Consider the following 18194-nt stretch of genomic DNA (forward strand, 5'->3'; position numbering starts at 1 on the left):
AGTTTCACTCTTGTTACCCAGGCTAGAGTGCAATGGCGCGACCTCGGCTCACCGCAACCTCCGCCTCCTGGGTTCAGGCAATTCTCCTGCCTCAACCTCCTCCGTAGCTGGGATTACAGGCACGCGCCACCATGCCCAGCTAATGTTTTTGTATTTTTAGTAGAGACGGGGTTTCACCATGTTGACCAGGATGGTCTCGATCTCTTGACCTCGTGATCCACCCGCCTCGGCCTCCCACAGTGCTGGGGTTACAGGCTTGAGCCACCGCGCCCGGCCTGGAATTCTACTTTCTAATGTATTTCGTGGTCTCTCAATTTATATCTCCTTAATTGGCCCCTTCTGCCCTGAGTGTAAACACGCTTTAATCTCTTTTATTACGTACAAAAACAAAACAAATGCACCTTCCCAATCCCTTGTCTTCAGCCTTCATTCTTTTCTTCCCTTCAAACCAAGCTCTTTGAAAGGATAGATAGAAACTTACTGTCTCTACTTCACTTTTCAAATCACTGCGTTTTACCATCACCCCTGTGTTTAAAACAGGACTCTTCTGTCAGAAATCATGGCTGACTTCCTAATGCCCAAATCCAGTTGACTCTTCTTATTTATTTTACTTTCTGTCTTTCTTTCTTTCTTTTTTTTTTTGAGATGGGGTCTTGCTCTGTTGCCCAGGCTGGAGTGTAGTGGCATGATCTCAGCTCACTGCAACCTCCACCTCCTGGGTTCAAGCCATTCTCCTGCCTCAGCCTCCCGAATAGCTGGGACCACTGGTGTGTGCCACCACACCCAGCTAATTTTTTGTATTTTTAGTAGAGACAGGGTTTTACCATGTTAGCCAGGATGGCCTCAGTCTCCTGACCTGGTGATCCACCCTCCTTTGCCTCCCAAAGTGCTGGGATTACAGGTGTGAGCCACCACGCCCGTCTGTAATTTTTGTATTTTTAGTAGAGATGGGGTTTCACCATATTGGCCAGACTGGTTTCGAACTCCTGACCTTGTGATCTGCCTGCCTTGCCCTCCCAAGTTGCTGGGATTACAGGCGTGAGCCACTGTGTCTGGCCTGGGACTTTATTTTTTATTTTATTTTTTCTTTTTTTCATCACATTGGGGTCCAAACTAGGGATTTTAAATTAAAACTTGAACCAAGATTTCTTTTGATTGCCTAAGAAAACAGTAATATTAACAGAAAACCTGAGTGTATTTTATTTTATTTTATTTTTATTTATTTATTTATTTTGAGACAGAGTTTCTCTCTGTTGTCCAAGCTGGAGTGCAATGGCGCAATCTTGTCTCATTGCAACCTCCACCTCCCAGGTTCAAGTGATTCTCCTTTCTCAGCCTCCCAAGTATCTGGGATTACAGGCTTCCACCACCAAGCCCAGCTAATTTATTTTTATGTGTGTGTGTTTTTAGTAGAGACAAGGTTTTACCATGTCGGCCAGGCTGGCTTCAAACTCCTGACCTCAAGTGATCTGCCCACCTTGGCCTCCCAAAGTGCTAGGATTACAGGTGTGAACCACCATGCCTTGCCATACTTTATTTTAGAAATTAAAAAAAATTTTAAATAAAATTATTTCCTCCTCCCCTCCCCTCCTCCTTCTCTTCCTCCCTTTTCCCTCCCTTCCTCTCTCCCTCTTCCTCCTTCCCCCTCCCTCCCTTCCTTCCTCCCTCCCTCTCTTCCCCCTTTTCCCTCTCCTCCTGTTTTCCCCCTCCTCCTTCTCTTCTCTCTCTCTTTCGAGAGAGTTTCACTCCTGTTGCCCAGTCTCTAGTGCAATGGTGCAATCTTAGCTCACTGCAACCTCTGCCTCCCAGGTTCAAGCAGTTCTCCTGCCTTAGCCTCTGAAGTAGCTGAGGATTACAGGCATGTGCTGCCACGCCTGTTTAATTTTTGTATTTCACCATGTTGGTCAGGCTGGTCCCAAACTCCTGACCTCAGGTGATCTGCCCACCTCTGCCTCCCAGAGTGTTGAGATGACAGGTGTGAGCCACCACACTTGGCCTTTTCTTTCATTCATTCATTCATTCATTTTGAGACGGAGTTTGACTCTTGTTACCCAGGCTGGAGTGCAATGGCGCGATCTCGGCTCACCGCAACCTCCGCCTCCTGGGTTCAGGCAATTCTCCTGCCTCAACCTCCTGAGTAGCTGGGATTACAGGCACGCGCCACCATGCCCAGCTAATTTTTTGTATTTTTAGTAGAGATGGGGTTTCACCATGTTGACCAGGATGGTCTCGATCTCTTGACCTCGTGATCCACCCGCCTCGGCCTCCCAAAGTGCTGGGATTACAGGCTTGAGCCACCGCGCCTGGCTTCTTTCATTAAAAAAAAAAAAAAAAAATTTGTATTTCTTTTTTTTTTTTTAGACCGAATCTTGCTCTGTCACCATGCTGGAGTGTGGTGGCGAGATCTCGGCTCACTGCAACTTCGCCTCCCAGGTTCAAGCGATTCTCCTGCCTCAGCCTCCCAAGTAGCTAGGGGGCTATAGGCACGCACCACTACACCCCAGTAGTTTTTGTATTTTTTTAGTAAAGACGGGGTTTCAGTATGTTGGCCAGGATGGTCTCGATCTCTTGACTTCCTGATCCGCCTGCCTCAGCTTACCAAAGTGCTGGGATTACAGGCATGAGCCACCACACCCGGCCCTGTATATTTCTTTATTCAGCACTGTATTGTACGACTGAATACATTTTTTAATTTTTATTTTATTTATTTATTTGAGACAGTCTTGCACTGTTGCCCAGGCTGGAATGCAGTGGCACAATTTTGGCTCACCGCCACCTTTGCCTCCCAATTTCAAGTGATTCAAGTGATTCTTGTGCCTCAGAATTCTGAAAAGCTGGGATTATAGGTGCCTGCCTCCCCACCCGGCCTAGTTTTGTATTTTTAGTAGAGATGGGATTTCACCATGTTGGCCAGGCTGTTCTTGAACTCCTGGCCTCAAATGATCCGCCTGCCTCGGCCTCCTAAAGTGCTGAGATTACAGCATCGTGTGAACTACATCGCTGACCTGCATTTTTTAAAACAGCTGTTTAACCATTCCAAGTAGATTTTTTGTTTTATTGAGACGGAGTTTTGCTTTTGTTGCCCAGGCTGGAGTGCAATGGCGCCATCTCGGGTTCCCGCAACCTCTGCCTCCTGGGTTCAAGCAGTTCTCCTGCCTCAGCCTCCTGAGTAGCTGGGATTACAGGCACGCATCACTGTGCCCAACTAACTTTTTTTTTTTTTTTTTTGGGACGGAGTTTCGCTCTTGTTACCCAGGCTGGAGTGCAATGGCGCGATCTGGGCTCACCGCAACTTCCGCCTCCTGGGTTCAGGCAATTCTCCTGCCTCAGCTTCCCGAGTAGCTGGGATTACAGGCACGCGCCACCATGCCCAGCTAATGTTTTGTATTTTTAGTAGAGACGGGGTTTCATCATGTTGAACAGGATGGTCTCGATCTCTTGACCTCGTGATCCACCTGCCTTGGCCTCCCAAAGTGCTGGGATTACAGGCTTGAGCCACTGCGCCCGGCCAACTTTGTTTTTTGGTAGCAAATGGGTTTTCCTTATGTTGGTCAGGCTGGTCTTGAACTCCCCACCTCAGGTGATCTGCCTGCCTCAGCCTCCCAAAGTGCTGGGGTTACAGGCGTGAGCCACCACGCCCAGCCCCAAATAGATTTTTATGTTACTGTTACATAGCCACTCTTAATTTGTTTCAGATTCTGCTTGTACTTTTTCATTGTTTATCATCTTAACATTTTTGTTTATCACAGGTCTTAATTTTGGAAACATTGCCTCTTTTTCCCGTTAATTATTTGCACCTCTCTCTCTCTCTCTCTCTCTCTCTCTCGTTTTTTTCTGAGACGGAATTTCCCTCTTGTCCCCCAGACTGGAGTGCAGTGGTGCAATCTCTACTCACTGCAACCTCTGTTTCCCATGTTTATGTTATTCTTCTGCCTCAGCCTCTCGAGCTGCTGGGATTATAGGCACCTGTCAGCATGGCCAATTTTGTATTTCTAGTAGAGTCAGAGTTTCACTGTATTGGCCAGGCTGGTCTCAAAATCCTGACCTCAGGTGATCCACCCATGTTGGCCTCCCAAAGTGCTGAGGTTACAGGCGTGAGCCACCGCACCTGGCCTTGAACCTCTTTTTAATTGGATGTTTGAGATCTTAAAGCAGCCCATATTATTTTTTGTTTTAAAAATAAAAAGTTAGGCCGGGCGTGGTGGCTCACGCCTGTAATCCAAGCACTTTGGAGGCCAAGGCGGGAGAATCACCTGAGGTTGGGAGTTCAAGACCAACCTGACCAACATGTTGAAATCTCGTCTTAAAAAAATAAATAAATAAATTAAAAAAAAAATAAAAAGTTGTTTCTCTTAAGATTGGGCCAGGCATGTGGCTCATGGCTGTAATCCAGCACTTTGGTAGGCCGAGGCGGGGAGATCACCTGAGGTCAGTTCAAAACCAGGCTGGCCAACGTGGTGAAATCCCATCTCTACTAAAAATACAAATATTAGCAGAGTGTGGTGGTGGGCTTCTGTAATCGCAATTACTTGGGAGGCTGAGGCAGGAGAATCGTTTTTTTTTTTTTTTTGAGACGGAGTTTCGCTCTTGTTACCCAGGCTGGAGTGCAATGGCGCGATCTCGGCTCACCGCAACCTCCGCCTCCTGGGTTCAGGCAATTCTCCTGCCTCAGCCTCCTGAGTAGCTGGGATTACAGGCACGCGCCACCATGCCCAGCCAGTTTTTTGTAGTTTTTAGTAGAGACGGGGTTTCACCGTGTTGGCCAGGACGGTCTCGATCTCTTGACCTCGTGATCCACCCGCCTCGGCCTCCCAAAGTGCTGGGATTACAGGCGTGAGCCACCGCGCCCGGCCAGGAGAATCGTTTGAACCCGGGAGGCAGAGGTTGCGGTGAGCTGAGATCACGCCCTGCACTCTATCTAGCCTCAGTAACAAGAGCAAGACAATGTCTCAAGAAAAAGAAAACTCTTAAGAGTGACACAAGACATTTTGGTGTGAAACAACTGTTAAAGTGGCGTGTTATAAACTTTAAACTGAAAAAATTCCTTTTCTGTTCTTAGGTTTTATACATCCATAAGTAGACCTTTTTGGAGCTCCACCAGCCAATTCAATGGCGTCCTCTTCTACTGTGCCTCTGGGATTTCACTATGAAACAAAGTATGTTGTTCTCAGCTACTTGGGACTCCTCTCTCAGGAGAAGCTGCAAGAGCATCTTTCCTCACCCCAAGGTATTATCTTCGGCTTATGGTGGTTATAGTAAGTTGTAATAAGGACTTTGTATATAAAGTATATGTATCCAGGTACTTTATATGTATGGCTTTAAGATCATAGTACTAATAAACCTCTAAGAGTAACCCGTTGGCTGGGTGCGGTGGCTCACTCCTGTAATCCCAGCACGTTGGGAGGCCAAGGCGGGTGGATCATGAGGTCAAGAGATCGAGACCATCCTGGTCAACATGATGAAACCCTGTCTCTACTAAAAATACAAAAATTAGCTGGGCATGGTGGCGCATGCCTGTAGTCCCAGCTCCTCGGGAAGCTGAGGCAGGAGAATTGCCTGAACCCAGGAGGCGGAGGTTGCGGTGAGCCGAGATCGCGCCATTGCACTCCAGCCTGGGTAACGAGCGAAACTCCATCTCAAAAAAGAAAGCAGCAACTACTTTTTTTCTCCTCATTTTATTCTTTTATTTGAAAGGTATTTCCAAAGCACATGCAGCCCTTTATTGGCAGTTACATTTTTTTTGACACTTTACAAATATCAGTTCTTTGTCTTATACTTTCACTTAACGATTGTTGAGCAGCCTGTTGTCATTCTGCTAAGTGTTCCATCATAATGGAAGTTATTTTGGCTGCTTTTTTGAGATTCTCCATCTTTGGTGGTGTTTCAAATTTAAACACTTCTTGGTGAAACAGCCACCAAAGCTAGAGAAATTCTAAAAGGCAGCCAAAATGTATGGTTTTGCACATCCAAAACAAATAAAATTTATGTTTTGCACATCCAAAATGGGGATTGTTTGGCTTCCTGAATTTAATAATTCGTTTGTTTACTCTGGAAAAATTATCAAACATTATATCTTGGCCGGGCGCGGTGGCTCAAGCCTGTAATCCCAGCACTTTGGGAGGCCGAGGCGGGTGGATCACGAGGTCAAGAGATCGAGACCATCCTGGTCAACATGGTGAAACCCCGTCTCTACTAAAAGAAAAATACAAAAAATTAGCTGGGCATGGTAGCACGTGCCTGTAATCCCAGCTACTCAGGAGGCAGAGGCAGGAGAATTGCCTGAACCCAGGAGGCGGAGGCTGCGGTGAGCCGAGATCGCGCCATTGCACTCCAGCCTGGGTAACAAGAGCGAAACTCCGTCTCAAAAAAAAAAAAAAAAAAACATTATATCTTTGAATATCTACTCTCCTCATCTTCTCTACTTAGTTGTACTTTGAGGTAAAATCAATCACACGTTATGCTGTTTATAGAATTATAGAAGACATATGTGATCCTGTCTAATCCTCCATATCTCACTATCATTTTCCTAGTTTATCTCCATTTATTTATCTGTAAAGCCCTTTGTGACATTTCTTTATCATCTAATTCACCCTTTCTTTCTTCAGCTCTAAGCTGCTAAGTAAACTTTTCATCAGATAGCATATTTTAATTACTCAATTTTTTATGTTTTTATAAATTCTGGTTTTTAGTTTTCAACAACTGGCAAACGTGAAAGAATACATGAATATATATGTATGTATTATATACACATACACAAAAGCCTTTAGAATAGTCCAGATTTATATTGGTAATGGTGGTTTTCATAGATGTCTATAATTACCACAGGTTTTTCTTTGCTTTAAGATTGAATCTTCCTGGCTGGGTGAAGTGGCTCACGCCTGTAATCCCAGCACTTTGGGAGGCCTAGGTGGGTGTATCACCAGGTCAGGAGTTCGAGATCAGCCTGGCCAATATGGTGAAACCCCGTCTCTACTTAAAAATACCAAAGTTAGCCGGGCATGGTGGCATGCGCCTATAATCCCAGCTACTCAGGAGGCTGAGGCAAAGAATCGCTTGAACCCAGGAGGCAGAGGTTGTAGTGAGCAGAGATTGTGCTATTGCACTCCAGCTCTTGGTGACAGAGCAAGACTCCATCTCGAGAAAAGAAAAAAGATTAAATATTCCTTAATTTATAAAAAAGATTACTATTATGCTTGTATAGAAAACATGAATTGGGGCCAAGTGCAGTGGCTCATGCCTATAATCCCAGCACTTTGGGAGGCCGAGGCGGGTGGATCACGAGGTCAAGAGATGGAGACCATCCTGTCCAACGTGATGAAACCCCATCTCTAGTAAAAATATAAAAATTAGGTGGGCATGATGGTGCACGCCTGTAGTCCCAGCTACTTGGGAGGATGATACAGGAGAATTGCTTGAACCCCGGAGGTGAAAGTCGCAGTGAGCCAAGATCGCGCCACTGTACTCTATTCTGGTGACAGAGTGAGTCTGTCTCAAAAAAAAAAAAAAAAAAAAAAAAAAAAGAAAAACAAAAGCCAGGCGCAGTGGCTCATGCCTGTAATCCTAGCACTTTGGGAGGCTGAGGTGGGTGGATCACCTGAGGTCAGGAGTTCAAGATCAGCCTGGCCATCGTGGTGAAACCCCATCTTAAAAAAAAAAAAGCAAAAAAACCCAACAACAACAACAAAAATATGAATTAGGCTGGTCGAGGTGGCTCATGTCCGAAAATTCCAGGACTTTGGGAGGCTGAGGTGGGTGGATCACGAGTTCAGGAGTTCAAGACCAGGTTGGCCAAGATGGTGAAACCTCATCTCTACTAAAAAAAATTAGCTGACTGTTGTGGTGGGCACCTGTTATCCCAGCTACTCGGAAGGCTAAGGCAGAGAATTGCTTGAACCTGTGAGGTGGAGTTTGCAGTGAGCTGAGATCGTGCCACTGCGCTCCAGCGAAACTTTGTCTCCAAACAAAACAAAACAAAAAAAGACACATAGGAGAATGAAGTGAGAGGATCACTGGAGCCCAGCAGTTTGAGGTGGTGAGCTGTGATTATGTCACTGCACTGCAGCCTGGGCAACAGAGTCATTTACTGATTGATTGATGAGTCTCACTCCTGCCTCAGCCTTGTGAGTAGCTGGGATTACATTTTTCCTTTCTTTTTTTTTTTTTTGGAAATGGAGTCTTGCTGTGTTGCCCAGGCTGGAGTGGTGCAGTGGTGTGATCTCGGCTCACTACAATCTCTACCTCCCTGGTTCAGCGATTCTCTTGCCTCAGCCTCCTGAATTGCTGGGATTACAGGCACGTGCCACCACACCCAGCTAATTTGTTTGTTTGCCTTTTTTTTTTTTTTCCAGACAGAGTCTTGCTCTGTCGCCAGGTGCCAGGCTGGAGTGCAGTGGCACGATCTCAGCTCACTGCAAACTCTGCCTCACAGGCTCAAGCAAATTCTTCTGCCTCAGCCTCCCAAGTAGTTGGGACTACAGGTTCACGCCACCACACCCAGCTAATTTTTGTGTTTTTAGGAGAGATGGGGTTTTACCATGTTGACCAGGATGGTCTCAATCTCTTGACCTTGTGATCTGTCCACGTCGGCCTCCCAAAGTGCTGGGATTACAGGCGTGAGCCACTGCCCCTGACCTTGTTTGTTTGTTTGTTTGTTTTTTGAGATGGAATCTTGCTTTGTTGCCCAGAGTGGAGTGCAGTGGCACGATCTTGGCTCACTGCAACCTCTACCTCCCAAGTTTAAGGGAACCTCCTGCCTTGGCCCCTCTTGTAGCTGGGATTATAGGCACATGCCACCATGCCCAGCTAATTTTTGTATTTTTAGTAGAGATGAGGTTTCGCCATGTTGACCATGATGGTCTCGAACTCCTGACCTCAGGTGATCCATCCCCCATAGCCTCCCAAAATGCCGTGGTTACAGGTGTGAGCCACTGCGCCCGGCCATTTTTTGGGTGTGTTTTTAGTAGAGGTGGGGGTTTCATTATGTTAGCCAGGCTAGTTTCCTGACCTCAGGTGATCTGGCTGCCTTGGCCTCCCAAAGTGCTGGGATTACAGGCATGAGCCATTGTGCTTGGCTAGTTTTTCCTTTCTTCTTGGTAAGTTCTTTTTTTCTGAGGCAGAGTCTTGCTGTGTCACTCAGGCTAGAGTGCAGTGGTGTAGTCTTGGCTTACTGTAATCTCTGCTTCCCAGGTTCAAGTGATTCTTGTGCCTCAGCCTCCCAAGTAGCAGGGATTATAGGCATGTGCCACCACACCTGGCTGATTTTTGTATTTTTAGTAGGGACAGGGTTTCACCATGTTGGCCAGGCTGGTCTCGATCTTCTGGCTTCAAGCGATTCACCTGCCTCAGCCTCCCAAACTGCTGAGATTACAGGTGTGAGCCACCGCCCCTGCCTCCTTCTTGGCAAGTTCTTATCACCAACTAAATGATTTCCAGTTTTTTAAAAAAGTCAGTAGCAGTGCACTAAATTTTTAGTTTACCGTAAAGCCTTCTTACCTAGATCACTGTGTTTGGTCCTAGGACTTTAACTGAAGAGTTGGCCAGGTGCAGTGACTCATGCCTGTACCAGGTTGCAAGGCCAGGATGGGAGGGGTTCAAGACCAGCCTGTCTCTATATCTTGATGTTAGGTCAAGGCGTTTTCTTTGAATATGGGTTTGTTGATTGGAATTTCATCTTTCTAGCATAAACTGGATCTATTACTTATGGTTTCTAATTTGTTTATAGTAGAATAATAATATAAAGACATAAAACAATCTGACTGAAAAATCATCTAGATTCTTATGACTTACTGCCTGTGTTTTACAGTTTCTCTCTCACACTCAATTTGAAATCATATTTTAAAGTAACTTCCCAAACCATTTAAATTAGTTTTCATTTAAACTTCTGAGATTATCTGGGTGAGTGCAGTGGCTCATGCCTGTAATCCCAGCATTTTGGGAGGTCAAGGCGGGTGGATCACTTGAGGACAGGAGTTCAAGATCAGTGTGGCCACTCTGGTGAAACCCCATCTCCACCAAAAAATACAAAAGTTAGCCGGGTGTGGTGGTGTGTATCTGTAATCTCAGCCACTTGGGAGGCTGAAACATGGCAATCACTTGAACCTGGGAGGTAGGGGTTGGACTGAGCTGAGATTGCGTCACTGTACTCCAGCCTGGGTGATACAGAGAGACTCTTTCAGAAAAAAAGAAAAACACTCTAAATTATCTAGAAAGTTTTAAAAAGTTAATTAGTTTTCTTAGAAACATCAAGTTTCTTTTCAGAATCTTCAATGACGTTCATGATTTTAAATAAATTATACAATTTCAGTGACTTCAACTGTTTTTCTTTCTTTGGAGACAGAGTCTGTATCGCCCAGACGGTAGTACAGTGGTGCAGTCTCAGCTCACTGCAGCCTCCACCCTCTGGGTTCAAGTTATTCTCCTCCCTCAGCCTCTTGAGTAGCTGGGATTACAGGTGCGCACCACCACGCCTGGCTAATTTTTTTATTTTGATGGGATTTCACCATGCTGGCCAGGCTGGTCTCCAACTCCTGACCTTGTGATTCACCCACCTCGGCTTCCCAAAGTGCTGGGATTACAGGCGTGAGCCACTGTGCCTGGCCTGACTTTTTTTTTTTTTTTTAATATTTATTTATTTTTTTGGTAGAGACAGGGTTTCACCATGTTGCCCAGGCTGGTCTTGAACTCCTGGGCTCAACAGATCCACCTGCCTCAGCGTCCCAAAGTGCTGGGATTACAGAGTGAGCCACCTTGCCCAGCCTGAGCCACCGTGCCCAGCGTTGTCCTAACTTTAACTTTCATAAGCAATTTGGGGATAAAGTAACGTATTCTTGGTAGGCATACAATTTATTCAAGTGTGCTAGACAGTAGTCTACTCAGCCGGGCACAGTGGCTCATGCCTATAATCTCAGCACTTTGGGAGGCTGAGGCAGGTGGATCTCCTGAGGTCAGGAGTTCCAGACCAGCTTGACCAATGTGGTGAAACTCCGTGTCTACTAAAAACACAAAGAGCTGGGCATGGTGGCACACACTACTCAGGAGGCTGAGGCAGGAGAATCCCTTGAACCCAGGAGGAGGAGGCTGCAGTGAGCTGAGATCCCACCTGTGCATTCCAGTCTGGGCGACAGAGGGAGACCCTCTCTCAAGAAAAAAAAAGTAGTCTACTAGCTGTATATGTTCAGTTTCCTATGGAAAGATTTAATATGTTTCATAGAAAAACCAGCCAGGCATGGTAGCTTACACCTGCAATCCTAGCACTTTGGGAGGCCAAGCTAGGCAGATTGCTTGAGCTCAGGAGTTCGAGACTAGTCGGGGCAGCATGGCAAGACCTTGTCTCTGCTAAAATACGAAAAAATAGCTAGGTGTGGTGGTGCATGCCTGTGGTTGCAGGTACTTGGGAGGCTGAGGTAAGGTGGGGATTGACGTTTGAACGCCGGGTGGAAGGGAGGTGCAGTGAGCTATGATCACAGCACTGCACTCCATCCTGGGTGACGGAGTGAGGCCCTGGCTCATTAAAAAAAAGAGAAAGTATAGTAGGTCACTTAATTCAGCAAATTACTTAAGTGTAAGTCAGTTAAGGGTACTTCTACTGTATGTTCTCCCTTTTTTTTTTTTTTTTTTTTTGTTTGTTTACTTTTGCTAACTTAACTGGAGGGAAATACTGAGTCAAACTGCAATCTTTTTTTTAAGATGGGGTTTCACCATGTTGGTCAGGCTGGTCTTGAACTCCCGACCTCAGGTGATCTCCCCATCTTGGCCTCCAAAGTGCTTGGATTACAGGTGTGAGCCACCACGCCGGGCCTAATCATATTTTTATGGTGAGATTGTTATGCAAAATAAATATGTGGCTTACAAATTGTCATACCACATAGCATATCTTTTTCAGTTTTCACATGTCATCTTAAAAACTAACTTGATATCCATTGTATATACAGATATATAGACTCTGGGCATTTTCAGTGATAGATTTATAAGGAGTCTAACTGACAATGAGAGATTTATAAGAAATCTAACTGAGCGGTTGCCTTGCAGTCATTAATGCATAAATGGTTAGCACCTTGATAGTAGGGATTGTCTCTACAATCTACAATTGTGTCTATACAGTTGTGTCTATGTAGCCTGTGCCTGTAATCCCAGTTACTTGGGAGACTGAAGTTCAATTGCTTGAACCCGGGAGGCGGAGGTTGAAGTGAGCTGAGATCGCACCACTGCACTCTAGCCTGGGTGACAGAGTGAGACCCTGTCTCAAAAAAGAAAAGAATAGCTTCCATGAGTGTAACATTCTTGGCTGATGGGTTTTTTTCTTTTAACACTTTGAATGTATCATTCCATTCTCAACATTTCTTCTGAGAAATCTGCTGTCTGTCTAATAGGGATTCCTTTCTCTGTGACTTGACACTTTTATTTTTTTAGAATTCTTCCTGTCTTTGACTTTTAGCAGTTTGACTATATTGTGCTTTGGAGAGGACCTTTTTTGGTTGAATCTATTTGTGAACCTTTCAGTGTCCTGGATCTCTGGATGTCCACATTTCTCTCCAGACTTGGGTAGTTTCTAGCTATTAATTCATAGAATAGGTGTTCTATGCATTTTCCCATCTCTTTTTGTTTTCAAACTGCCATTACGTGAATATTTGTTTGCTTAATCACATTCTATACGACTACTAGGCTTTCCTCATTTTTTTGTTCTTTTTTTTTTTGAGAGGGAGTCTCACTCTTGTTGCCCAGTCTGGAGTGCAGTGGTATGATCTTGGTTCACTACAACCTCCGTCTCCTGGGTTCAAGCTATTCTCCTGCCTCCGCCTCCCAAACAGCTGGGATTATAGGTGCCCGCCACCATGCTTGGCTAATTTTTGTGTTTTTAGTAGAGATGGGGTTTCACCATGTTGGCCAGGCTAGTCTTGAACTCCTGACCTCAGGTGATCCACCAAACTCAGCCTCCCAAAGTGCTGGGATTACAGGCGTGAGCCTCTATGCCTGGCTTTTTTATTCTTTCTTTGTTTGCTTGACTGGATTATTCCAAAACAACTGTCTTCAAGTTTAGAAATTCTTCTGTTTGGCCAGGCACAGTGGCTCACACCTGTAATCCAAGGCCGAGATGGGCAGATCACGAGGTCAAGAGATTGAGACCATCCTGGCCAACATGGTGAAACCCCATCTCTACTAATAATACAAAACTTAGCTGGGTGTGGTGGTGCGCACCTGTAGTCCCAGCTACTCCTTGGGAGGCGTAGGTCGCAGTGAGCCGAGATTACGCCACTGCAGTGTATCCTGGTGACACAGCGTGAAACTTCGTCTCAAAAAAAAAAGGGGGGGGGACACAGATTTCTTCTGCTTATTCTATTTTATTGTTGAAGCTCTCAAGCGTAGTTTTTATGTTATTCATTCAGTTCTTCAGTTCCAAGATTTCTGTTTGGTTGTTTAGTATCTCTGTTGAATTTCCAATTCAGGTTGTGAATTGTTTCTGTTTTTTGATTTTGTTGAATTGTCTGTCTGTATTCTCTTGTATTTCACTGAGTTTCCTTAAGATTATTATTTTGAATTCCAGGAATTTTATAGTTTTTGTTTGGGATCTGCTTTGAGTTTTATTTATTTATTTAGGTCTTTGTGTAGGAGACAAGCCTTGGGCATCTCTAGTTGGCTATCTTGATGACATCTTCTGCACATAGAATTTTTTCCAACCTCAACATTGTCCATCTCTGAGAGTTTACCTTCTTTGGAGTCTTTATTTTTTTTGAGACAAAGTCTTGCTCCATTGCCCAGGCTGGAGTGCAGTGGCCTGATCTTGGCTCACTGCAAACTCCACCTCCTGGGTTCAAGTAATTCTCCTGTCTCAGCCTCCCGAGGAGCTGGGACTACAGGTGCTTGCCAACATGTGTGGCCCAATTTTTGTATTTTTAGTAGACATAGGGTTTCACCTTGTTGGTCAGGCTGGCCTCAAACTCCTGACCTCGGGTGATCCACATACCTCGGCTTCCCAGTGTTGGGTTTACAGGTGTGAGCCACTGCACCCAGCCTTTATTTTGTTTTTTAAATAAGGATGTTGTTTTTATTTTTTTTATTTTTTGAGATGGAGTTTCGCTCTTGTTGCCTAGGCTGGAATGCAATTCCACTATCTTGGCTGACTGCATCCTCCACCTCACCACAACCTCTACCTCCTGGGTTCAAGCCATTCTCCTGCCTCAGCCCCATGAGTAGCTGGAATTACGAGCACACTAATTATGCCTTGCTAATTTTTTGTATTTTCAGTAGAGACGGGGTTTCTCCATGTTGGTCAGGCTGGTCTCAAATTGAGACCAACCTTAGGTGATTCTCCCCCTTCAGCCTCCTAAGTGCTGGGATTACAGGTGTGAGCCACTGTGCCTAGCAGGATGTTGTTTTTAATACCATCCAAAGTAAGCCCAACTACAGTGTATTTACATGTAAATGCAGACATTGGTGGGCTAATTTCTTAGAGGAAAATACAGTTTTCTTATTGCTGTCTGCCGTTTCACTATCCTGTTAGCTATCTAAAGTGAGATGTAGAACTCACTCCTATTCCATGCTATTATAAATAGGATCTACGGGAGCACTCACTGTGTAATTTTGATAGGGTTTGGTTTCAGGTTCATGAAGTAGTAAATGTTAGAAGTTGCTAAGGGAGGTGGTGCTATTGATGACTCAGGATTTCTGTCACATTTCATCTCTGATTTTTTTTTTAACGTGAGTCATGTATTGCATATAGACTTTTATGTAAATAGTTAGCTCTTGTACACTTTTCCAGAACTAGTTCAGTCTTCCAGACTGCATTTTTTGCTGAGTATAGTCAACCCTATTCAAGATTATACATTCTGACTAGTAAAAGTCCTTCTTGCTAAATAATAATCTTTGTCTTGTTCAATTTAGCATATGTTAATATGAGGCTTCTTGATGTTGTGGTAATTAGCATGCATTTTATAATAAGACATTTCTTTCTTAAGTAAGAAGGAAAGTAAGTTGATTTCTGTTAATTTGTAATGTTACAATCAGTTACATGTAGTTGTGATACTGGTTTGTTATTCTTCAACCATTAAACAACTCCCCATTTCCCCCTCTTCCCAGCCCTTAGTAACTACTTTTCTACGTCTGTCTTGGTGGATTTGAATATTCTAGGTACCTCTTACCATATTTGTCCTTTTGCGACTGTCTTACTTTATTTAACATATATATTAGTCTGTTTTCATGCTTCCAATAAAGACATATCTGAGACTGGGTAATTTATAAAGGAAAGAAGATTAATAGACACTTTAATCCCACAATTCCACACGGCTGGGGAGGCCTCACAATCATGGTGGGAGGCAAAGGAGAAGCAAAGGCACATCTTCTTATGTGTTGGCAGGCATGAGAGCATGTGCGGGGAATCTCCTCTTTTATAAAGCCATCAGATCTTGTGTCAGACTTATTCACTGTCATGAGAACAGCACGAGAAAGACCCACCCCCATGATTCAATTGCCTCCCACCAGGCCCCTCCCATGACACGTGGGAATTATGGAAGCTGTAATTCAAGATGACATTTAGGCGGAGACACAGCCAAACCGTATAATTCCACCCCCAAACCCTCCCAAATCTCTTTTCCTTACATTTCAGAACCAATCATGCCTTCCTGACAGTCTCCCAAAGTCTTAACTCATTTCGGCATTGACTCAAAAGTCCTCAGTCTGAAGTCTCATCTCTGAGACAAGCTGAGTCCCTCTGTCTATGATCCTGTAAAACCAAAAGCAAGTTAGTTACTTCCTAGATACAATGGAGATACAGGCATTAGATAAATAACACCCATTCCAGTGGGAGAAATTGGCCAAAACAGAGGCTACCGGCCCTATGTAATTCTGAAATCCAACGAGGCAGTCAAATCTTAAAGCTCCAAAATGACCTCCTTTGACTCCATGTCTCACATCCAGGTCATGCTGATGCAAGAGGTGGGTTCCCATGGCCTTGGGTAGCTCTGCCTGTGTGGCTTTGCAGTGTACAGCCCCCCTCCTGGCTGCTTTCACCAGCTGGCATTGAGTGTCTGTGGCTCCTCCAAGGGCACAGTGCAAGCTGTCAGTGGATCTACCATTCTGGGGCCTGGAGAATGGTGACTCTCTTCTCATAGATCCACTAGGCAGTACCCCAGTGGGGACTCTGTGTGTGGGCTCCCATCCCACATTTCCCTTCTGCACTGCCCTAGCCAAGGTTCTCCATGAGGGCTCCACCCCTGCAGTACACCTCTGCCTGGACATCCAGGTGTTTCCATACATCCTCTGAAATCTAGGCAGAGGTTCCTAAACCTCAGTTCTTGACTTCTGTGTATCCACACTCTCAACACCATGTGGAAGCTGCCAAGGCTTAGGGCTTTCACCCTCTGAGATTGTGGCCCTAGCTATACCTTGGCCCCTTTAGCCACCGCTGGAGTGGCTGGGATGCAGGGGACCAAGTCCAGAGGCTACACTCAGTAGGGGGGCCCTGGCCCTGATTCAGGAAACCATTTTTCCCTCCTAGGATTGGGATGGGAGGGGCTGCTTTGAAGGTCTCTGACAAGCCCTGGAGACACTTTTCCATTTGTCTTGGCAGCATTTGGCTGCTCTTTACTTATGCAAATTTCTGCAGTAGTCTTGAATTTATCCCCAGAAAATGGGATTTTCTTTTTTCTACTGCATCATCAGGCTGCACATTTTTCAAACTTTTATGCTCTGCTTCCTCTTGAAGCTTTGCTGCTCAGAAATTTCTTCTGCCAGGTACCCTAAATTATCTCTTTCAAGTTTAAAGTTCCACAGATCACTAGGGCAGGGGCAAAACACTGCCAGTCTCTTTGGTAAAACATAGCAAGAGTCACCTTTGTTTTAGTTCCCAAGAAATTCCTTATCTCCATCTGAGACCACATCAACCTGGACTTCATGTCACTGACAGCATTTTGGTTAAAACCATTCAAAGCCGGGCGCGGTGGCTCACGCCTGTAATCCCAGCACTTTGGGAGGCCGAGGCGGGTGGATCACGAGGTCAAGAGATCGAGACCATCCTGATCAACATGATGAAACCCCGTCTCTACTAAAAATACAAAAATCAGCTGGGCATGGTGGCACGTGCCTGTAATCCCAACTACTCAGGAGGCTGAGGCAGGAGAATTGCCTGAACCCAGGAGGCAGAAGCTGCGGTGAGCCGAGATCGCGCCATTGCACTCCAACCTGGGTAACGAGAGCGAAACTCCGTCTCAAAAAAAAAAAAAAAGAAAAAAAACAACCATTCAAAAATTCTCTAGGAAGTTCCAGACTTTCCCACATTTTCCTGTCATCTTCTGAGCCTTCCACAATGTTCCAACTTTGGCCTGTTACCCCATTTCCAAAGTTTTTTTCCACATTTTCAGGTATGTTTATAGCAGTACCCTACTCCCAGTACCAATTTATTGTATTTGCCTGTTCGTACGCTGCTAATAATGACATACTCAAGACTGGGTAAATTATAAAGGAAAGGGTTAATGGACTCAGAGTTCCACATGACTGGAGAGGCCTCACAATCAAGCCAGAAGGCAAAAATAGAAACAAAGGCATGCCTTACATGGTGTTAGGCATGAGAGCATGTACAGGAGAACTCCCATTTTATAAAACCATCAGCTTGATGAGACTTATTCACTACTATGAAAACAGTATGGGGGAAATCACCCCCATGATTCCTTTATCTCCATCTGGTCCCACCCTTGACACTTGGGGATTATTACAATTCAAGGTGAGATTTGGGCGGGGACATAGCCAAACCATATCTGCACAAGAGTTTTCAAGATTCATCTGTGTTATAGCATAAATAACCTCATCAGCAATGTACAGAGGTTCTTTCATTTCTCTACATTCTTAATAACATTAGTTTTCTATTTTTTTAAATAGTAACCATCCTAAAGTTTTTGAAGTGGTACCTTATTGTGGTAGCTTATTTCTTTTTTTTGGTTGTTTGATGGAGTCTTGCTCTGTCGCCCAGGGTGGAGTGGAGTGGCACAATCTCGGCTCACTGCAACCTCCACCTCCCGAGTTCAGGCGATTCTCCTGCCACAGCCTCTGGAGTAGCTGGGACTACAGGTGCCTGCCACCACACCTGGCTAATTTTTGTATTTGTAGTAGAGATGGAGTTTTACCGTGTTGGCCAGGCTGCTCGATCTCCTGACCTTGTGATCCACCCACCTTGGCCTCCCAAAGTGTTGGGATTACAGATGTGAGCC

The 18194-nt window shown here is 45.0% G+C and overlaps 1 protein-coding gene across 1 annotated transcript in view; it reads left to right on the top strand.

Annotated features, from left to right (window-relative positions):
- Positions 1-18194, top strand: part of BCL2L13 (BCL2 like 13) — an 89878-nt gene that overhangs the window by 12278 nt on the left and 59406 nt on the right. The window contains 1 exon segment of the mRNA XM_032269586.1: positions 5060-5227. Coding sequence (XP_032125477.1) covers positions 5110-5227 — 118 coding nt within the window. The 5' untranslated portion in view covers positions 5060-5109.

The sequence above is a fragment of the Sapajus apella genome, unplaced genomic scaffold (assembly GCF_009761245.1).
Source record: "Sapajus apella isolate SASKATOON/1434 unplaced genomic scaffold, GSC_monkey_1.0 scaffold195, whole genome shotgun sequence".
Lineage (NCBI taxonomy): Eukaryota > Metazoa > Chordata > Mammalia > Primates > Cebidae > Sapajus > Sapajus apella.